Consider the following 22,809-nt stretch of genomic DNA (forward strand, 5'->3'; position numbering starts at 1 on the left):
GACGTCATACAGGGCCCCTCTCGAAGTGGGCTTGTGAGTGGCTGCGTGGGGGTGCATCGGGCGGGGTATGGGAGAAGAGTGGTGACGCTATACAGAGGCTCCGCCCCCTTCCTTGGAGCCGAGACAGTCGGGCTGCTGAAGCTCGGGCCAATCAGAGGGGAGGCTCCAACGATGGCATGGTAACTATTCTACCCTTTCCTTGCCCCAGTCCGCGGGCGGTGATGGGAAGGCTTCCCCGTAGTCCTGCCCGCACTTCCTGGCCAGACCACGTGCGGAGCTGGAGGGCCCTCCTGGGAGGTCTGTCTCTCCGTGTAGCTTGCCTGCAGCTGCTACGAGGCCCCAAAACCTGGCCTCCTGGTCTCCCAACCCATGCCGGCCCCATCACAACCTTTCCTTCTTTGAATCTCTCTAATGTACGCTATGAGCATGCCGTGAGGGAATGGCTCAACATAGGATTTGTTACAAATGAGGGTTCTTGGAACTTCTTTCCCACCTGCACTTTAGGAACTCCTGTTTATCTTAAAGGCCTGGTTCAAATGTTCCTGCCTTCTCTGGGATACATTCCCGGATCTCTCTGAGGGAGTTTGGCTAATGCTTGGGCAGGCCTCTGCTACAGCCTTGTCACTTTGTATCCTATTATTTTCCTGTCTTCTGTGCTCAGGCTCTTAGAAGTCAGAGCTGCGTTTTATTCATTGGGGTTTCTTTCTCCCGTGGCCTAGCCCAGGACAGACACTTGATATTACAAGGGAGAAGGTTGAGCATGTTCTAGAAACTAGACCTAGTGACTGAGGGTCCCATGCAGAATAGCAGGGACTGTGCTCAGAAAGCAAAACCTATTCAGACTACCTCTCCACCACCACTTTTTCCTGGAACATCAACACAGAATTGAAGTGGGCTCTGCCCAAAAGTAGATAAATTTAAATCCCTCTGAGTGTTCAGTGGTAGCGAGGGATTACAAATAATTGACTAATTTGTCCAAAAGTGGAATGCTTGTAAAGATGAAATAAGATAGCAGTAGAAATCTGATACATTGTAGGTGCTCAGTAGATGCTCAAAGGAAGAAACCAATAAATATGTGGATGGTCAAATAGTAAAGCTAGTTTAAACATCTGACTCCAGCCACATTCGCCCCACTCCTGCAACCAAATATCCCTCCGCTTCATCCTCCCTTTCCTGTGTTCTACATTGGAAAGTCATTAGTTCTCCCTGGATAGTTTACTATAGCTTCCTCACTGACCTACAGAACATTTGATTTCTCACCCGCCAATCCTGAAACCCAAATATGATTAAACCTCTCCTCCACTTATTTACTCTGGTGTCCCTAAGCCCAGGCACAAAGGATAGGTGCACATTAAATGTTTGATGAATGGATGAATGACTTTCTTAAGTAGAATAGTAGTAGAAGTGTGAGACTTTTGAGTTAGGGAACCCTGAGTTTAAACCTGAGCCCAACCATTTATTAGCTATGTCAACTTGGGCAAATTTTTAACCCCTAAGCCTCAGTTTCCTTGTCTGTAAAATGAGGGTAACAACTGTAATTGCCTTTAAGGTTGTCGAGAGAATTAAATGAGATAAAGCATTTAGTATGGTACCCAGTATACAGTAAGCCCTCAATAAATGATAATTATTCCTATTCTTTTTTTTTTTTTTTTTAATTTTTTTTTTCAACGTTTATTTATTTTTGGGACAGAGAGAGACAGAGCATGACCGGGGGAGGGGCAGAGAGAGAGGGAGACACAGAATCGGAAACAGGCTCCAGGCTCTGAGCCATCAGCCCAGAGCCCGACGCGGGGCTCGAACTCACGGACCGCGAGATCGTGACCTGGCTGAAGTCGGACGCTTAACCGACTGTGCCACCCAGGCGCCCCTATTCCTATTCTTTAAAAATGTCAAGGAATTCCCATTCTAACTATTCTAAGACATTAATTCTGACACAAATGGCTCCCAGAAATATGTTTTAAGTGATTAATTAAGTAAATACATTCAGGTCAAAGTGCTGGCAGGTATGCAGGAGCTGAGATCCTTAATTTTTTTTTTTTATTTTTTTTCAACGTTTATTTATTTTTTTTGGGACAGAGAGAGACAGAGCATGAACGGGGGAGGGGCAGAGAGAGAGGGAGACACAGAATCGGAAACAGGCTCCAGGCTCTGAGCCATCAGCCCAGAGCCTGACGCGGGGCTCGAACTCACGGACCGCGAGATCGTGACCTGGCTGAAGTCGGACGCTTAACTGACTGCACCACCCAGGCGCCCCTGAGATCCTTAAATAGGATCCCACATACTTGTGGGAAGACTGGAGGAAGAGACATTAGATGAGGAGTGTGACAGGGAGCAATTTCCTATGACCATGGTGATTTCTAAATAGAAGGACCTCTTGTTAGATACTCTGGTAGGCATGTGGCCCACATGCTCATCATTCCCAGGTACTTCTGCCCTCGGAAGGACTTTGTGGACCACATACTCTCACTCTGTCTAATTCTCATAACCCCCTTCTAGTCTCTTCATTCCTTCTTCACCTCTAAAGAAAAGAAGTTTTGGGGCGCCTGGGTGGCTCAGTCGGTTAAGCGGCCGACTTCGGCTCAGGTCATGATCTCGCGGTCAGTGAGTTCAGGCCCCGTGTCGGGCTCTGTGCTGACAGCTCAGAGCCTGGAGCCTGTTTCAGATTCTGTGTCTCCCTCTCTCTGACCCTTCCCCGTTCATGCTCTGTCTCTCTCTGTCTCAAAAATAAATAAAAAAAAAAAAAAAAGAAAAAAAAAAAAGAAAAGAAGTTTGGTGCATGCTCACAAAAACTTGCTGAGCCAAACCCTCTCTTGGGCTTCAGGAGCCCAAGAAGTCCACAGCTTAACACTCTGCTCTGTCCCAGAGAAACAAAGCAAAGGAAAGTCCAGCTTTCCTGGGAAACCCCAGTCTCTCACATACATACTCTGAGAACTCACCCTATGCAGCTTTGAAGGATTGGTGCTCAGAGCGGAGACAGGACCCATAAAGATTGCAGAATCAGGGAAGGGCAAGAGACTTCCTTTTAGAGTGAGGGCCTAGATTTCTTTCTTTTTTTTTTTTTAATGTTTTTAAATGTTGACTTATTTTTGAGAGAGAGAGCGAGAGAGCATGAGCAGGGGAGGGGCAGAGAGAGAGAGAGAGAGAGGGAGGGAGACACAGAATCCAAAGCAGGCTCCAGGCTGTGCTGACAGCTCAGATGTGGGACTCAAGCTCACGAACCATGAGATTGTGACCTGAGCCGAAGTTCGAAGCTCAACCGACTGAGCCACCCAGGCGCCCCCTAATGGTTTAGATTTCTTAGGTGGTGCGTAGGAAAGAGTGACAGAGTTGGAGTCAAACAGCTAAGTTTAAGTACCAGACTTCCTACTTTTTAGACCTTGCACAAATTATTTAACTGTTCGGTGACCCAGTTTTCTTGTCTATGAAAAGGCACAAAAATTCCCATGTTGTAAAGTGATTGTAAATGTCAAATAAGGGAATTTGCAATGGACTGGGCACATGTTTGACACACAGTAAGCACCCAGTAAATGTTGATTTCCTTCCTCTTTTTCTACAACTGAAGGGAGGAATGATGTTTATAAATAGCATATAATTAGATTTTTATAAATCTTATGTGAATACCTTTGACTTTAAACTAGAGCATTTAGTTTATTACACTTAACGAATTTATTGGTATATTCAGAATTTAATCTAACATTTTCTATTTGTCCTACTGTTCTGTTTCTGGTTTTTTTCTTAATTTGTTTTTCATTTTAGTTCTTTTGTAATAATAACCTCCATTTTTTGAGGTGCAGTCCTGCCAGATTGTTTTAATTGAGATATAATTCACATAATATAATATTTACCCATTTTAACTATAGAATTCAGAGGGTTGCAGTAAAGTTGACCCTTTAACAACATGGGTTTGAAGTGTGCAGGTCCATTTATATGAGGAATTTTTTTTCAATAAATACAGTACTGTAAATGTATTTTCTCTCCCTTATGAGTTTCTTAATAACATTATTTTCTCTAGCTTACTTTATTGTAAGACTACAGTACATAATACATACAACATACAAAATGTGTGTTAATTAACTGTTTATGTTATCAGTAAGGCTTCTGGTCAACAGTAGGCTCTTAGTAGTTAAGGTTTTGGGGAGTCAAAGTTATACATGGATTTTGGACTGTGTGGGTCTAGTGCCCCTAACCCCTGTGTTGTTCAAAGGTCAACTATATTCATGAAGTTGTGCAACTATCACTACTATCTAATTCCAGAAGATTTTCATAACCCCAAAAAGAAATCCCAGACAATTAGCAGTCATTCCCCATTTCCCTCTTCCCCCAGCCCCTAGCAACTACTAATCTACTTTCTGTCTTGATGAATTTGCCTATCTGAACATTTTCTATAGATGGAATCATACAATATGTGGCCTTTGTGTCTGACTTCTTTCACTTAACATAATGTTTTCAAGGTTCATATGTGTTATAGCGTGTATCAGAATTTTATTCCATTTTATGATAGAATAATATTCCATTTTATGGATATGCCATATTTTGTTTATACATTCATAAGCTGATGGCATTTGAGTTTCTACCTTGTGGCTACCATGAATAATGCTGCTATGGACATTTGTGTATAAGTTTTTTATGGACATATGTTTTCAGTTCTCTTGTGTTTATACCTAGGAGTAGATTTATGGGGTCCTATGGTAACTCTATGTTTAACTTTTAGAGGAACTACCAGACTGTTTTCCAAAGTGGCTGTACTATTTTACATTCCTATTAGCAATAGATGAGGGTTCCAATTTCTCCTCATCCTTGCCAATACTTGCTATATTCCTTTTTTTTCAATTGTAGCTGACATGTAGCCCAACATGAGGCTCAATCCCACGACCCTGAGATCATGTACTGAGCTAAAATCAAGAGTCAGCCACTCAACTGACTGAGCCACCCAGACACCCCTAAATCTCTGCTTTCTTAACATTCTTTTGGATTATTTCATTTTTCCTCCTGTACCAGCTTGGAAATTAAATTCTCTTTTTATATTATTTTAGTGATCTCCCTAGAAGTTCCCATATGCATTCCTAAGTGTGCTATTAATCAATACCTTTATGGTACAGTTTGCCAAGATGGAGGAAAAAAAAAACATCCTAGGTCAGAGGAACAGAGAGAAAAAAGATGTAGGACCAAGAAAGAGCTCAGTATATCCAGAGGTACAAACTAGGATTTCATCCTAGAAGTAATAGGGGAGCTAGAGAAAGTTGAACAATGAAGAACAAAATATACAATGAAGATTTAATTACTATTTGAGGCAGAATGGGCCTACAGCAAGATGGGTGTGCCTAGGGTGGATAGTTTAAAGTCATCCAAGGAGGATGCCTCTGCTGTGAAAAAGATCTCTAGGAAGAACAAAGAACAACCCTGGAAGACTTTCCTGAGGCTGCCCAGGAGGCAGGGTCAGAGTTTGGCCTGAAACCGGGTATCTTTAGCACTGCGTCCTTGCCTCTTTACCTATCCCTAGCCATGCTTATTCTGCCTCTACCCCTACAACAGTGGTCTTTCCTCAAAGGCTTTTCTTACAGTTCCTAAATCTCTTCTTGATACATCCAAATCCTGTCCATCCTTCAAAACCCAATTCAATTAAATCAACCCTTCAATCAAATATTTTCTGGGCTTCCTTTGTGTCTATCTCTGGCCTAAGCTGAGAGATTCAGAAATAAATGGAACAGGTGAGGGTTCCATCCTTAAATGGGTTTCCAGGAAGGAGAGGGGAACAGACACTTAACAATAATTTCACTACATTGTGGTCAGTCCTAATAAAGGTGTGATGGACTTCTAATGCTTCCTGTGGAGTGGGGAGGTGGGTGAATCATGGTGCTTAGGGAGAGATAAGGAGGAAGTTGAGCAAAGCTCATGGAAAAAATGAGCGTAGCTAGAATGTAAAATATGTGTTTGCTAGAGTAGAGGATGGCCAGATAACGAAGGATGATGAATACCACACTAAGGAATTTGCTCTTGATCCTAAACGCCATAGGGAGTTGCTAAACAATTTGCAGCAAGAGAGGCACATGATCCGATCTGTATGGTTTTTTAAAATGTTTATTTATTTATTTTGAAAGAGAGAGAGAGAGGGGAGAGAGAGACAGAGATAGTAAGCATCAGCTGGGGAGGGACAGAGAGAGAAGGAGAGAGAGAGAATCCCAAGTAGGCTCTGTGCTGTCAGCACAGAGCCCGATGCAGGGCTCGATCTCACGAACCATGAGATCATGACCTGAGCCAAAACAAGGGTCAGACACTTAACCGACTGAGCTACCCAGGCACCCCCAGATCTGTGTTTTAAGAAGAGCCAATGTGGCTGTAAATGGGGAGGATGATGAAGAGTTAGAAGAGCAAGGAAACCAGTGAAGCAGAGCCTCAGGAAGCTTTCCTTAACAACTACATCCCACATTCACTTTTCTTCTGCTTCCCACCTCTGTACTGCCTCCATGCTACTGTGGGCTGGAGCATCCCTGTAAATAAATGCTCAGTCAGCTTGAGGAATCTAGTATGTGTGTGTGGACAGGGGGAGTGGAGCAGTGACTGTGGCCAAAGCTGGACAATATTGGTGCTATTTCAGGCACAGGCCTCTCTGAGGTATGTCCAGGCACAAGGCAAACCAACCAGGAGGACAGGAGACACTGGAAGGTTTCAACGGCAGCAGCAGCAACTACTTGGATTACAGACAAATGCCGATTCAGCAAACACTGACTGCCCACTGAATTGAAGGCAAGACTAGAAGCTCAGATGCTTGTTCAACTTCTTTATCTGTAAAATATATTCCATCAAATGTACCTCACCAGATCATTAAGAGGATCGAATAAGAAAGTGTACATAAAGTTCCTCGTGCCTAGTAAGAACTCATTCTTCTACTTTTCCTCACGTAAATTAAGGTGATAGGCTTTGGAACTGACAGAGGAAGAAATAGATTCAGAGAGGGTCAGTGATGGCTGAGGTCACACAGTTCAGAAAAGGCTCAGTCTTGGGGTGCCTGGGTGGCTCAGTCGGTTCAGTGTGTGACTTCAGCTCAGGTCATGATCTCGCGGTCCATGAGTTCAAGCCCCACGTTGGGCTCTGTGTGGATAGCTCGGAGCCTGGAGCCTGCTTTGGATCCTGTGTCTCCCTCTCTGCCCCTCCCCTGCTCATGCTCTGTCTGTCTCACTCTCAAAAATGAATAAATGTTAAAAAATAAATTAAAAAAAAAAAAAGAAAAGAAAAGGCTCAGTCAGGACGAGTTCAGACCATAGCTTCCACATCTCATCACAATAGCCAGGGTGTCTTGAGTATCTCCTGCATACCTGGCACACTGCTGTTTTACCTCACTTAATCCCCAGGACAACCTTGTGCTGTGGATATTCCTAAAACCATTTTACAGATGAGGAAACTGAGATTCAGGACTGTATGGTGAATTGCCCAAATCACCAAAGAATTAATGGCAAGATTAATGCACCTCAAGTTTCAGGCATTGGGGGTAGTCTAGAGGCACAGAGAAGGGACCCAGCCTCAGGGAATGGTATTTAGGGCAAAAGGAACAGACAAGGAATAGGGTCAGAGAATAAAGACAGGGAATAAAGGCCAGGAGCAAGCATCTGTATGTTGGAGGTAGACAAAGAAGATGACACAAAGCCCTGAGGTAGAAAACCTACATCTAATCATTGAAACTAAAAGGAGGTGGTTCTTTTAGTACAGTTTTACTAATTGTTCATTTGCCCTGGGACCCTAAAGCACAGGGTGGAGAGGAGTTCAAAGTCACTAGAATAGGACATTGTCCCGCCAGACTTGGAGCCTCCAGGAGTGAGTTATCTCTGGGTCTGCCACCATTGCCCAGTCAGGGCCTGCCACAGAAAGGGCTAGGCTGAGTGAATGAACAAGAATGAATGCATGAAAAAGATCTCTGGTAAGTTAATCAAATTTGAGCCTCTGTATCCACCTGCAAAGTGGTGAGTGTAGCTACCTTGTGGGATTAATATTATACAGTTGACTCTTGAACAATGCAGGGGTTAGGGGTGCTGATCCCCCCCCCCGCCCCCACACAGTAAAAACTCCATGTATAATTTTTGACTCCCCAAAACAACTACAAATACCCTACTGTTGACTGGAAGCTTTACCGATAACAAACTATTGATTAACACATGCTTTGTATATGTTTTATATGACATATTCTTACAATAAAGTAAGCTAGAGAAAAGAAAATGTTATTAAGAAAATCATAAGGAAGAGGGGGCACTTGGCTGGCTCAGTTGGTAGAGCATGTGACTTGATCTTGGGGTTGTGAGTTGGAGCCCCACATTGGGTGTGGAGCCTACTTTAAAAAACAAAATAATTTTTTTTTCTTAAAACCATAAGGGAGCAAATATACATTTATAGTATTGTGCTGTATCAAAAAATCCACGTGTAAGTGGACACGTGCTGTTCAAACCCGGGTTGTTCCAGGGTCAACTATATAGGGAGGGATTAAGGGAATGACCTCAGGTGCGGGACTCCAATCCTGTTTCTGACATTTATAGCTGTGTGAATAGGTAACATACCTTTTCTAAAACAGGGATGTTAATAGTATCCATCTCATGGAGTTTTCATAAGGATCAAATGGGATAATGCATAAAAAATAGAAAAGTGCCTGGAAAACAGAGGGTGCTCAAAATGTACTATTACTGTGGGGATATATGACTAGCAAAACTGTGATGGTAACTACGTCTAGGTCAGAGGTCTTCACCCCCTGCAGGTGCTCTGACAACCCCAAGAATCTTCCTCGGGTTCCTTCAGGGGTCAGTCTGGGTGGGGAGGGAACCCTGTGGGCTGGGTTGGTTTCTGCGGATCAACCCTCTCGTGGTGGGGCAGACCCAGGACTGGGGAAAGGAGAGCCTTGCTCTGTTATGTCAGGACAGGGCGCCCTCTCCTGATCAAAGCCGGGAACAGCTCTGGCTCCTAGTTTTTGGGGTGGGCCTCCCTGATCTCTCTACCTGTAACGTGCTCTTCCCTTTGCTGAATGCCGGGAATCGGCTATGGGGAGCAAAGTTAGGGGGAGGGGCGCTGAGGCTGGGGCAAAACTGTTTTAATGTTTCAGAAGGGCGAGGCCGGATAATTCGGCTAGAATGGGGACGTGGGCAGGAGACACCGAGACTAGAAAATTAGAGAATTCGGGGCTTGTTGAGCCAATTTTATGTTCTTTCAACAGGTGATGGAACGCCGCTGAGAGGTAAGGTGACAAGGTGGCTTATCCAACGTGTCAAACCCAGGGGTCCAGGGCTCTTCCGGCTGCCCCCACGCAACAGGAATTAGTGGGGCAGACCAGAGCTAGAGAGGCATGGCACAAGGGGACACCGGATCAAGGCGGAGAGCCAAGGGTCCAGGTCCGCAGAAGTGGGGAGGGGCCAATGGAGGATCTGGGCGCAGTTTCCTCCCCAAGCGCGCTGGCCCCGCCCCCGCCGTTCCCGATCCGGCCCGCCCCCGGCCGCTTGCCCCAGGCCGGGCCTGGGCTCCCCTCGGGTTCCCCCAGCGCCCGGCCTGCGCCGGCGCGGCCTCCTTGCCGCCACAGCCTGGGTAAGTATGGGGATGGGTGTGACGGATCGCGGGGCAACCCCACTTGGGGGAGCTCCGCCACGAGGTCCAGCTTTCTCACCGCCCAGCCCCAAGGTGCTGGTGCTTGCCCAGGATCTGCTGCTGTCCCGACTTCTGAACTAACCCTTTACCCCTACTGCTCTCCCACATGGTGCTGGCTGTGCACTGGTTGAGCTCTCCTTCATTCTCCAGGGTCTGCTGATGGGGATTTCTCTTTAGGTGCCAGGGATGTAGGTGTTGGGCGTCTCTGGAACCCGATAGAGTAATTTCAAATTACACCTCTTCCATTTATTAGCCTGTGACCTTGGGCAAGTGTTTTTAACCTCCTTGAGCCTCAGTTTCCTGTTCTGTAAAATGGAAATACACAGGCTATATAGGGCCTGCCTCGTAGAATTATAGTGAGGGTTAAAAGAAACAATGTATGTGGAGCACTAAGCAGGGTGCCTCATACTCAGAAGGTACCCAGTAAGTATGGATTCTGGCTGGAGGCTGAGAATGTCTCTGGGACCTTTGGAGATAAGGTAGGGGTACTCCTAAGAAAGCAGTTTCCAGCTAAGTAGTACGTATGAAGAAGTTAGAGCTGACTGGGACTGAAGAGCTGCCCTTCAGGTAGTGAGCTTCCTGTCCTGGGGCCTGGAGAAGTAAAATGACCATGTTGGAATGGCCATATTAGTAATCTAAACCACATGATCTTCATGTTGCACAACTGTGGAAAAAGACCCAGAGTAGTTAGATGACTTGACCAAGGTCACACAGCTAAAAGAGGAGCCAGGCATACCTCCAAGCAGTGGAACAGATTGTTCCTCCAACTTCTTTACCCACCCCCTGCCTCAAGCAGTGCCTATTCATTCCCTGAGGATCTGTTCTTCAGTTTGGGTATCCCAGTGGTTCCCGAGGCTTCTAGAGCCACTGGCTTCAGAGAGGGGACTAGTGCTGCTACAAGCACCAAATTGGGGTTTGGGCTGGGTGGGGAAGTCCTTCCCCTTCTAGGGTCTCTAGGGACTTATAGTCCATTTGGGGATGATCCAAGAAATGTGTTCAATTTGGGAGGGGCACCAGCTCCAATTCCAATTCCTCTGGGAGATCCCTGGCTCCTGAAGGCAGAAAAGAAGTTGGGCAACTGGGGCAGGCTTACTAATCAGGCCTGGAAGAGAGGCGGGTGGGGGAAGATGGAGGAGAACACAAAGGTGTATTCACCTGGTTCTGGAATGCTAGGAGGTTAGCTTCAGGTTCTTCCTGAGGGCGGGGCCAGGAAGAGTTGGGACTTGATCTGGCAAGACCTTTGAGTCCATAAGGGCGGGTTCTTTATGAATCTGGAGCCAGCCCTAGTTTGGCCACAAGAAGCCTAAGTTCCAAGGATGGCTTTCTGTCAGGCTCAGCATCTGGCTTTGAGGAAGGGCCTTTCTCTCTCTGCATTTTGGTTTCTCTGCCTTTGCAATGGGGACAGGATTCACTGACTCATCTATATAGGATTTGATTTACCTTTCTTTCTCTAATGACAGGTGCCCCTTCTCTCTCCCCTCCTAATCTGATCTAACCTGACCTTTCTACCCAGAGGTCTGTCCCAGAGACGAAGGGGTCAAAGAAGGCTGGGGCTGCAGTTTGTGACCCTGTGGGCCCTACATCTCCCCACTGCTGGCTCTCCCTTCTAGTTGTTGTGCGATCCTGAGCAGGTTCTTGTTCCTCTCTTAGCCTCAATTTCCCCTCTGTGCACTTAGGGAGGCTGGGCTAGGATTGCTGGTGTATACCTGGTTATTATAGTTCTTAAGCTTAGTATCCTCATCTCAGCAGGGAGTCAACAGTTCTCAGGAGCTTTTACTTCATCTCTAGAGGGGGATGGACAGGCCCCATGGGTTCTGGGAAGCCTCCAGAAGCTGACCAGGCAGCTCTTTCCAGCAAACAGCAAGCCCAGGCTAGCACCAGGCCTGATTCTGCAAAGCCTTTCACCCTCAGAGCACATGAGGCAGCAGGTGGGGATGAGCAGGGGGTCAGGGTTCTATTGGCTTCCATGGAGCCCTTGCTGCTGCGCACTGTGGTGCAGACACACAGAGCCTGGGAAGGGACCGAAGGTACAGAAGGCCCTGCGCCAGTGGGTGAAGCAGGGAGAACTGAAGTCTAGAGGCTCAAAGGCCTGTGAAAGAAGGTGGACTATTCTGTTCACTGGGAGGTTTTAGGGTTGGTTCCTGAAACAAGAGAGACCAGTTAAACCAGCTCCTGTTGTCATAGACCTGTAAAGCCAGGTATAGGGGAGAAGAAACTCTCCCAATCTATTCAGGCTTCATTTTAGCACAGATTTGCTTCATTGTCTTTCCTCTGAAATTGAGGGTGAATGTCCTCTTGGGATTCTGAGTCAATCGTCCCCATCCAGGGCAGGAACTGTCCAAGTTTAGGGGCTAGATGGCTTTCTTCTCAGACCCTCCATCCCATGGCTCAGCTAAGCTGAGGACTCAGCACAAGGGCTGGCTTTACCACAGAGTCCCAGCCTTGCTGCCTTGGGCCTTGACAGCATACTACTCCATCCCCAGGTCTGACAAGATGTACCAGGTCCCACTGCCACTGGACCGGGATGGGACCCTGGTCCGGCTCCGCTTCACCCTGGTGGCCCTGGTCACAGTCTGCTGTCCACTTGTCGCCTTCCTCTTCTGCATCCTCTGGTCCCTGCTCTTCCACTTCAAGGAGACTACGGCCACACACTGTGGGGTAGGGCTTGCGAAGTGGGGGGGCGGGGGGGGGTCCAAGGAATATCTCATATTCAGGTCCAATTGGATCAATTTTGGATCCTGATTCTGTTGTAACAGGATTAGTGAGCTCTCCAATGAGGTCCATCAGACAAACTGGGTTGCTGGGTACCTGCAAATTGAGGTCTCAGGAATTAGCCTTCTGCCACTTTCCATGGAGTCATTAGGGCCTGGAGTCATTGAAGTTGGGCAGCCCCAGAATTCAATCCTTACTTCATAGAGGGGCAGATTCAAGAGCCCCCGGGTTTCGTGGGGGATGGAGAGAGAACAGGACTGGGCTAGAGGGTGCTGGGGCCTCTTAGTGTGGCACTGTGGGCTGTGCCTGTCTCTGTGAGAATGTGATTATGTATGCGTCTGTGTGACTGTAAGGGACGTGACTGTATGTGTCTGGGAGAGACCATATCTGTGTGTGTCTGGATGGGGGCCTGATGATGTGTGTATATATGTGTTCATGGGCTATGTTGCCCAGGTAGGCACGTGCCCTCTGAGCAGGGATATGGTGTGCTGGGCCAGGAGGAAAGATGTGAGTTTTCTCTGTAATGTTTCGGGGTAAAGAGGGTCAGACCTGTGTTGACCTCTGTTACACTCCTAATTTCATCCACTGACTCTGTATTACCTGAGACACAGAGACTGAGCCTCAGCTTCCCGTGTCTTAAAATGGGGTTGGCAATTCCCATCCTCCTTCTCAGGAGTAGTGTAGAGCTCCAGATAGGGGAAGGATAGGAAGGTGGTTTGGGAAGTGTGAAGGGTGAGGAGAAGAAGGAGTAGGAGGAAAAGAGATTGTAAGGTTGGAAGGCAGGGCAGGAGAGGAAGAGCCCATGGGCTCTAGGTGGAAAGGAGGCAGGGCCTGGACATGGACCCTTGGAAGAGCATCAGAGAGAGCTCTGAAGGCCCCCAATCAGCTCAGCTTCCTGCCTCCCTATAAAGAGCATTTGCTCCAGAAATAGGACTATGATTAGAAGTGGGGTCTGAATGGCAGTATGGAGTGGGGCCTACTTCTTTTGTTCTTATGACTGGAAGTTTTCTCTCTCCTTGCTTTGTCGATGGGTAGATGTTGGCCTTGAGCGGTAGGCAGCCAGTCTTATGAGACCCAGGGCTGGGAGCTATCAGAAAGAATAGGACTGGACAAAAAGGGGCTGACCAGGTGATCTTGAGGGGGAGGATTGAAAAGGATCCAAACAATGGCTTTTCTTGACCAAGTTTTCACCTTAGATAATGCATCACATGTTTCTCTCACGTGGTCAACTCCTTTGTATCCTGCAAAACCCTTCTCAAATGTCTCTTCCTTTGAAAAACGTTCCCTAGCCTCCTTGGGGAGGACTTAATCACTCTCTCCTCTGGGTGCCCACAGTTTCCTGTTTTATCTTTCATACAGTTCTATCATATCATATTTGTATCTCTGTTCCCCATCAGACCAGGAGCTTCTTCAAGGTGGGCACTACATCTGAATCAGGAAGAATTGGTTGAATAAATGAATAGGACCCCCTCCCCCCTGCATCAGCCCAGTGCCCTTTGAAAAGGAAGCCTGAGACCAAGTCTTAGTCCATGCAGAAAATTATATTTGTAAGGCATATGGAATTAAATGGAATAGGCTGTTTGCTTTGCCCCTCATGGCTGGCTCCTGAGGGCTAATGGGATCAGTAAGCCAGCATATCTGGCATACCTATAACCCATTCTTGACATACTAGTTAGGGATCCTAAGGCAAAGGTAGTTGCAGGAGGGATACCTGACCACTCTGGGGCAGGACTGAGCTTAGGGACCCAGGTGGTATTTTGTCCCCACTTTCTGGGACTACCATGTTGGAGCCACCTTGGGGCAGCCCAGGTGGATGTATGCTCTGAATTTCTCACCTGGAGTATTCTAGAAATGGCCAACCCTAGGAATAAAAAAAGTAACCTTACTCTAACACATCTGTAATTTAGATGACTCTGTGTTTGCTTGCATATCTCCAGTGATGGGGAGCTTCCTTCCTCTCCAGGCAGCCTATTCTAAGGAGGCTTAGTAACTAACAATTAACAAGCTCTTTCTTGTAGTGGACATGACATTCTCTTTTTGGTGAATCTTTGCCTTTGCACTGGCTCTGCTTTGGGAGCCTGAGAGCTACTCTCTCTCCTCCTGGCATCAAGCCAGCCCTACAGAGGTGGGATGGCAGTAATGGGGGTAGGGGTCCCCGAGTTTACTCTTATTAGGTAGCATATTTCCAGTTCTTTCCAACCCTCACAGGACGTGCGCCCCTAGACTTGGCCCAGTCGGTCACTATTCTCTTCATATGAGGCCCTGATCTGGGCATAGGTCTTCATATGGCCTGGGTAGCACAGGGAAAAGTAGTACCGTTGCATTCCTATTACTGGCTGTTAGACCCCTGTGAAGGCATCTTGAGCTGAGTTAGCTGTTTCTGCACAGGTCCAGACTGGACACTGATAACCTCATATTTAGGCCCGTCCAGATCTGTCTTGGATCCTGAATGTATTGTTCTAAGATTAGCTAGCTCTCCAATGAGGCCCAACAGACATACTCCTGCTTCAACAGAAAGGGGTGAAATCCTATTTTGCTTTCTCCCTTTTCCTTCCCTGAAAACTGCCTGGATCCCAGGATACAACTCTCAAAAGGGTCCCCACCCCCATCCCTGGCAAGGAAGCTGTTGTGGGCTGACTTTAGCCACTATCACTCTTACCTTTGCAGAGTGTTCCAGGGTTTATGATATGGTCTTGTTGGTCCTGGGAGGGCTGTGTGCTTGGGCAGGCGTGGAGATCTGAGCTCTGTGGGCGGGAGGGCAGGCCCTGGAGAGCTAGGGGTGGGACCCTCCAGTCTTAGAATAGTTTCAGTCTGGCTAGAACTCTCAACCCAAGCCCCGGATCCTTCAGCACCCAGTGTGAGTGTTGCTCAGTTCGCGCCCCCTCCCCCATTTCCTTGATGCTGAGCTGGACTAGTGAACTAGGGCTCCCTTAATCGTGGGTGGTATGAGTCCCAAGGGAGGTTTGGTCCTAGGCATTTGAATACAAAGCCTTTCTGTCTAACCCCCAGAAGGGAACCCATCTCACAAGTCATGGTAGTTGGGGCAGGCAGGGGTGGGAAGAGGGACTTCTCTGCCTAGCAGGAGAAGGGAGTGGAAGAAGCTAGCTCCCTTGGTTTGGGTCTGTCCTTGCTGGGTCTGGCCCAGCACAATAGGCTCAAGCTGAGTGGAGAAGGTTCCCGTGACCCTCAGATTCCCATAAACTTTGGATTGGGTGACATGGTCTTCTTAGAGAGGAAGGAGAAGCCTCTGCAGGGACCCTGGTATCTTGAGATGATGGTACTGTTGACCTGAGGCTTGGATCATTCTGAGCCTGGGGGTGGGCTGGTTGGCAGCCTGTGGTCCCATTGAAATAGGTTCTGGGCACTCCCACTGTTCCTGGTTGAACTTGGGTGAAGAGGAGGAATGTGGTCAGACAGGGTCAGTGGGAGGGCTTGGACCAGTCTGAGCCAAGGGTCCTTTGTCTAGGTTATGTGACCTGAAGAAAGCCTTGACTTGGGAGCTTTAATCTGTCAAGTGGCTAAAATCTTAGTCCTAATGTTCTATGGAACAGAAGTAATAACCTTTCTACCTCTGATCCTTCTGAGTTGGGTGTGAGAGTCTTGAGATTGAAGTGGCCCATCAAACTCCCATGTCCAGGCCACTGGGAGCCTCTATTCTCCAGGTTCTTTAAGAGGTGGACCTATAGGACCATTGTGCCAAAGGGATTCCTAAGAGCTGACCCTGCCTGACTCAGCTGCTCCCGCCCCATCTCTCTCTGCCTCCTTACCTTCTGCACTGCTTTCCATTTCCCTTTATGCTCTTTCTACTCTGGCTCTTCCCTATAGAGGGAGTCAGCTCTGGAAAAGGCTCCACTTCCCAAGGCCCAGGTGTCCCACCAGGCCCCAAGTTGTGTCCCTCGCCCTGCCTGGGCACCACTCCCTACAGGATGTTCTCTGCGGCCTCCCAGCCCTTGGACCCAGATGGGACTGTGTTCCGGCTCCGCTTCACGGCCATGATCTGGTGGGTCATCACTTTCCCCATGTTCGGCTTCTTCTTCTGCATCATCTGGTCCCTGGTGTTCCACTTTGAGTACACGGTGGCCACTGACTGTGGGGTGAGTGCCAGGCTCCCCCGCACCTGGGTCAGGGCCAGGTCAGGAGATGGCAGTAAGAGTGGAATCAGAGAGTAAGAGAGAAGGCGGAGGGTCAGAGAAAGGGGAAAGGGATAAAGGGATGGTGGGGGGCAAGTCAGAGTTGTGGGAATTTGTGGGGAGAGACTCAGGGAGAGTGGAGTCACAGTCTTCCGAGAGTAGAAGATTACAGAGAGTGCCAGGGAGCAGAGGGGAAAGGGGAAGGGAAGGGAGGGCAGTAGGCAAGAGAGGTCATGAGAGGGAGGAGGAAGCTGAAGAAAGACCAGACTGGAAAGGAAGCCAGGACTGGGGAGTTAGACTGGGCCAGGAGCCAGGAGAGGTCATAAGTGGCTTTAACCCAGACTGGGGACGTGGCCTGAGAACACCCCCAGCCCTGCCCTGGAATATTCAGGCTTGGTTTCTCCCCTGGCAGCCTCGGGCCCCCTAACCTGTGTCCACTCAGGACTCTGCCAGCTAGAAACTCAGATGGACTGCCTGCCTCCAAGAGCAGTCCACCAGGCCTTTCCTGAGGGCCTAGGGGTAGAGGTTCTGTGTCAGAAGGATGGAACTGAACATGGATTTGCCTTTAGCCTCTCACCTTACATGACACAGTCCTAGACACAGACAGTCACAGCACAGTGAAATGGGACTCCTATTGTGATAAAGGGGAACATAAGGAATGAAGGGGAGCATAGGGATCACAGGGCCCAGAAGAAGCACTTAATCCAGCCTAGGTGTTGGGGAAGACTTCCTTCCTGGACCAGGGGGCATTTCTGCTATGGGGGTAAAGAAGGATCTTTGTGAATGCCAGGCTGACAACTTTTGATTTTATCCAGAGGGCAGTGGTGAGCTTTGGAAAGATTTTAAGCAGGAAAGGGACACGATCAGATTTATGCTTTAGAAGATCATTCTGGCTCCTGAGTGGAGAACAGATTTAAGGGCAGGGGGCAAGAGTAGGGAGATAAGTGAGGAGGCTAGTGCAAATAGATCATGTTACTGGGAAGACCAGAGCTAAAATAGGGACTATGAAAGTAGAGAGGCAGGGATGGAGTCCAGAGAAGAGTAGCAGGTTGAATTGATAGGAATGGGAGGTCTTGTTCAGTTGGCAAGGGATGGGGGCAGTAGATAGCAAAGTCATCCGTAAGTTTGGGGGACTTTTATCAAAGGAATGAATCTCAATTGGTGAAATCTGAGGTGCTTTGATAGGGAATTTTTTGGACCTTCACCCTTTATACCATGTGACTTTCTGATCTGCTGCCCTGCCACAGGTCCACTGAGCCACATCCTCTAGGATGTAGAGGGTTTCTGTTCTTGGGGAAAGGGGTTATGTTCCCACTTCAGTACCCTTAGCTCTGAGCTCATGGGGAGATTTGGGGTGAGCTGGGCACCTGGTCTCTGATAGCTCCTGATGTTGCTGGCATAGTTGGTGAGTGGAGAACTTGTGTGCTTGGGATGGGGGAACATAAATGAATATCTATACTGATTATGCATGTGTGTGCATGCGTGCATGTATATTTGTGTGTGTGGGTGGGGGTAAGAGGAAATCCCTGCTCTCAGCATCCTATCTCCACCCCTAATCTGAGAGGAGCTTATGAGGATGACACCAGTAGCCACAGGGCCCTAAATCTCCCTTCTTTCTGTGGTGTCCTCCCAGATTTTTGCTATCTCTACCATTTACCTGTTTCCCAGCATCAGTTAGGGCTCTGGGCTCTCCCAGCCAAGCTTTAGAAAGCTCATGCTGGAGGAAACAAACAGACAAAAAGCTCATGCTGGTCCTGCTCTCCTTAAAGTAGCTGGGATGGGGGCAGGAGTTTTCAGAATGAATATTCTAGGAAACGGAGGCAGCACTCCCACTAACCTTACTTAGGGGACCTGCCCAGAGGGGTAGAAAAGTAAGGAGGCTTGGAGGGCTCAGAAGTCTCTGATGAAGTTACAGTTCTCGCCTGTCACTCCCATGCAGGCTTCCCATGTTCAATAACCACATAGCTCACCAGCTATTTGCAGGCTTTTCAGGGAAGTTTGTCTTCTGAAAGCCGTAACTTGTACCTGCTGTGTGCTAAACACTGCAGATGCTCTGCATACATCATATTTAATATTCACAATCATCCTGCAAGGTAGGTGGTAGTGTCCCTATTTTGCCAACAAGGAAATTAAAGCTCAGAGAGGTGAAGTGACCTTGAGTAGGATAATAAAGGCAGAGATGGGATGCAGACCCGGGTTTGTGTGGCTCCAAAGCCTCCATGCTGTCTCTTTACTGATTACTCAGAGTGAGTATCTGAGCCTGGTCTCAAGCTACATGGTATCTCAAGCCATGGCCTTGGGAGCGGCACCCTCTCAGAGAGCTCTACACTTAGCTTCCTTTGGTAGTGCTGAGGGGAATCTATCTCCTTTTCTGTGAAGGCTGCGAAGCCCCTGGCTGGCGTTACCCCAGGCCCACCTCTGCCCTGTGAGCTGCGTCCACCATTGCCTATGTTCCCAGCATTGATCCATCAGCATCACCACTAGGAGAAAGGAGGGGATCTTTTAGAACTCCATCTCTGAAGACTGGTCCTGCTATAGTCACAGCACGGTCATTCCTTCTCTGGGTCCCTGGGCTCTGGCACTGCTCTGGTTCTTGCTGACAGTCTAAAAAAGTCCACAGAAAGCGAGTGCCACGGACCGGTAGCTTCCAGTACTGGAATCCTTTAGAAATGCAGATTCTCAGATTCCAGACCCCCAACATCCTCACACAATCCCTGGTTAGTTGTACGCATGTTAAAGGTAGAAGCACTGCTCCAGACCCTGGAGTCTGAGAGATCCTCCTCCTCTCCCTGGCTTTCCTGTCCCCATCTAGACTGTTCTTCCCTCATCCTCTCACCCTCTCACACGAGCAACACACCAGTCCTCGCAGCTGTGTGTTATCTCCTCCTCCTTCCTCAACCGTGAAGAATAGTGCTCCAGTTCCTGAAGGAATAAGGAGTTCCAGGCTTTGAGAAAGATGAATGGGAGGGATGCACAAGAATAGGTCATTTTCTTAGACTACCCCAGGTTAGGAGCACCCACTTTCTTAAGCATGATCAGGGTGGGGGTACCCTCCTGACCCAGGTCCCCCAGGATCTCACAGTACCCTTTACCACCTTGGCACACCTGCCCAGAAGAGTTAGTAGAACTGAGAGCAGTCAAGAACAGCTCAGGTGGGCCGTGAATCCAGTACGGAAGCTCAGGTGGTCTGTGACTCATCCCTGTCCTCAGGACTGAATCTGGGGTCCTGGGCCATGGAATCTCCCATAGGTCTGTGCTATGGGCTCAGAGAGCATCTGAACCTGTCTACAGCTTCCCCAGCCATATGTAGGTTCCATGTATAGGGAGATGGAAAAGGTCCAACCAAGTCCCTGCACAAACCCCAGGCTGCCTGGGGAATGAGAACAAGCACATTGGGGGCCGGGACCTGGAAAGGGATGTCTCCCAGGAGGGCTCTCTCTGGAGGTGCCTGAAGGAGGACCTCCGGGAAAGGAAAGGGCTGGAGCGGAGCCTTCTGAGGGCCAGCGTGATTTTGATAGATGGAGAGAAGGATCTCCAGGTGGGTGGGTGGGGCTGGTGGAGGCCTGCCACCAGACTGGTCACAACTCTCTAGGTGCCCAACTACCTGCCTTCGGTGAGCTCGGCCATTGGTGGGGAGGTGCCCCAGCGCTACGTGTGGCGCTTCTGCATCGGCCTGCACTCAGCGCCCCGCTTCTTGGTGGCCTTCGCCTACTGGAACCACTACCTCAGCTGCGCATCCCCGTGTCCTGGCTACCGCCCGCTTTGCCGCCTCAACTTTGGCCTCAACGTCATCGAGAACCTCGCACTGCTAGTGCTCACTTACGTCTCCTCTTCCGAGGACTTCAGTGGGTGTCCACATGAGGGAAGGAGGAGCAGGGGAAGGGTTGGGAAGGGTCGCCCCTGCGCCCTCCCTCACTCAGACCTTCAGGGGGAGGGGTTAGGATGCTTCCTGTAGTGCCCGCTCCCAACCCTCCTCTCTCCCTCCAGCCATCCACGAAAATGCTTTTATTGTGTTCATCGCCTCTTCCCTCAGTCACATGCTCCTCACCTGCATTCTCTGGCGGCTGACCAAGAAGCACACAGTAAGTCAGGAGGTACGGTCTACCCCTAGTGGGGCTCTAAGCAGCCCAGGGGAAAATCAAGGACACCCGTCCTCAGGATGCGGGTAATGGTGAGATGGGAACCAGAGTTCTAATGGGAACCCGGGCTGAGGCTGGGGCTTGGGGATGAGTGGAGGGTGATGGATTGGTCAGAATCTAGGACTGTGTTCGGGTACTAATGGAGACTGGAAAATAGAAGAGATGGAGGCTCCAAATGGGGGTAGAATGAGGGACAGCACCCAGGCTGCAGTGGGTTAGGAACTGTGTCAGGGGTCTGTGGTCTGTAATAACTCCAGTGCCCCTCCCCGCCTCCCCCCCAGACACCTTTCTTCTCCCCACAGTATGTGGAGGTGTCAGGTTGGGGGGTGACTCCGAGTAACTTTCATATTCCATCCTGCTGAAGTGGGAGGGGCAGGGACAGCACTGCTCCTTGGCTTCATTATACTCCCAAACGCAGGAATATGAACATGCCCATCATTCCTGCTGCCCTTGCCTGTGCCCCCTTCCAAATCCAAGGGAGGTAAGACGCAGCCCTCAGGAGTTGGGGCTAAGAGGGGAGGCTGCCCACACATATCCAACAGGCTGCAGAGTGATCAGACAGCCCATCCTCTAGGACCGCAAGTCCTACAACTGGAAACAGCGGCTTTTCGTCATCAATTTCATCTCCTTCTTCACGGCGCTGGCTGTCTACTTTCGGCACAACATGTATTGTGAGGCTGGAGGTGAGGCCAGGCTGGAATCTGTATGTGGTCACAGTGGCTATGGGACAGTTATGATGTTTTCTATACTGTGCGAGATGGCAGTGGCCTTGGGGGCTGACTGCCATTGTGTCTCCTTTGTAGAGATGTGTGGTGGTGGCGATTTATCAAGAGGCCCCTGGGGGGCAGGGGCGGGAGTCTTACCATGCTCTGTTCTTGTGCCCTTGCAACAGTATACACCATCTTCGCCATCCTGGAGTACACCGTTGTCCTAACCAACATGGCGTTCCACATGACAGCCTGGTGGGACTTCGGGAACAAGGAGCTGCTCATTACCTCCCAGCCTGAGGAAAAGCGATTCTAAACCCTTTCTCTCCTACTAGAAAGGAGGAGGCAGTCCACTGCCCAGAAACTAGAAACAAGACACCACTCTGGCCTTCCCCACCCTGTGTCCTCTGTGGGCCGTGCTGAAGCTGGGGGAGGGGGAGGAAGGGCAGAAGGGCACAGGACAGGGTTTTAGGTAGCCCTGCTGGCTTCTCTTTTCCCTCACCCCACTTGAAGGCACAGGGACCTTCAAGCAGCATCACCCTTATCCGAGAGGCCCCAAGAAGCTGAGCTGTTAGAAGAGCTCCACCATCTGGTGCTAAAAAAAGTCCTGAGGTTTATAACCACCATCGGTTCTTGGCCTTTACATAGCCACCTCTTGCTGAGGTCAGGGACCACTGAGCAGTGGCTGCTACCTGAAAACCACAGCCATTTCTCTCCACGGGGTCATTCGCTTGACTGGTGTATATGATTATCTCCTGCACATGCCCAGGCCTGTGGCCACAGTCCCTTGCTAAGTTTGCCCAGGTGTTCTAGCTCTGACTTCACCTCCTGTTTAGTGTGTACCCCTTCCCCATCTAAGCCTTAGTATGTCCATGCAGGTGGTTGGGGGTAGGAGGGCTGTAGGATCTGTAAGGGCTCTGCCAGCGTGTGGTTCTGACACTACCTTGTGGAGGTAGTGTTCTGTACCTGAGGGATGTCCTGCTCCAGGAAAAGCACTGGCACAGCATTTGTTTTCCTTCCCTTCTGAAATCCATGGCTGACTCTTCCTCCTTGGCAAAGGTGTAGGGTAGTCAGAGGCAGATTCCTGCCCCAAAATGGGCTCTCTGCTGTCTCTCTGTCCTCCCTGCTGCCCCATGCCCTGACCGCTTCTGGTTGTACATTTTATTTCAAAGGAAAATAAATTTTTTTTTTTTTTTTTTTTTTTTTGCCAACAGTCTGGGCTAGCCTTATTTGTCTTGGGGCTTGGACTCGTCTTTCTTTAATTGGAACTGAGGTGAGGGACAGGCTCCAGGATGGAGGGAAAAAGTCCATGACAGGGTATGATTCCAAGTGGTATCCCCCTACCCCCCCTCTTCCCACCTTAGATCTGGAGTGTCTTAAGACTGGTCTAAGCCACAATTCTGGTGAGGAGGAGTGACTGAGCTATTCCTGTAATGACTCCAGGCTTGGTAGCTGGGATAACTGGGAGAGTCTTGGGTTGAGGCACAGGCCTTAGTTCTAGCCCCA

At 49.0% G+C, this 22,809-nt stretch overlaps 1 protein-coding gene across 18 annotated transcripts; it reads left to right on the forward strand.

Annotated features, from left to right (window-relative positions):
• Positions 1-62: 62 nt before the first annotated feature.
• PGAP2 (post-GPI attachment to proteins 2) lies at positions 63-22,509 on the forward strand. Of its 18 annotated transcripts, none has more exons than XM_045484219.1 (9): positions 63-179; positions 9,191-9,211; positions 12,099-12,273; positions 16,153-16,327; positions 20,050-20,302; positions 20,445-20,551; positions 21,015-21,077; positions 21,171-21,279; positions 21,489-22,509. In XM_045484219.1, the coding sequence occupies exons 3-9, from the start codon at positions 12,140-12,142 to the stop codon at positions 21,617-21,619; spliced, it is 972 nt and encodes a 323-aa protein (XP_045340175.1). In that variant the 5' UTR covers positions 63-179; positions 9,191-9,211; positions 12,099-12,139; the 3' UTR covers positions 21,620-22,509. The 18 variants fall into 18 exon arrangements, with proteins under 18 accessions (XP_045340175.1, XP_045340176.1, XP_045340169.1 ...); XM_045484220.1 differs by having other exon boundaries at positions 66-179; positions 16,253-16,327; XM_045484213.1 differs by lacking the exon at positions 63-179 and adding an exon at positions 7,894-7,912.
• The last annotated feature ends 300 nt before the right edge of the window (positions 22,510-22,809 follow it).

The sequence above is a fragment of the Leopardus geoffroyi genome, chromosome D1 (genome assembly GCF_018350155.1).
Source record: "Leopardus geoffroyi isolate Oge1 chromosome D1, O.geoffroyi_Oge1_pat1.0, whole genome shotgun sequence".
In the NCBI taxonomy this organism is placed as follows: domain Eukaryota; kingdom Metazoa; phylum Chordata; class Mammalia; order Carnivora; family Felidae; genus Leopardus; species Leopardus geoffroyi.

Bases quoted from the DNA above. Each gene is read 5' to 3' on its own strand.
- PGAP2 (XM_045484205.1), top strand. From the start codon at position 9,390: ATGGAGGATCTGGGCGCAGTTTCCTCCCCAAGCGCGCTGGCCCCGCCC. The intron at 9,556-12,098 runs GTAAGTATGGGG...CTCCATCCCCAG, and splicing joins TCCTTGCCGCCACAGCCTGG to GTCTGACAAGATGTACCAGG. The intron at 12,274-16,152 runs GTAGGGCTTGCG...TCTTCCCTATAG, and splicing joins CTACGGCCACACACTGTGGG to AGGGAGTCAGCTCTGGAAAA.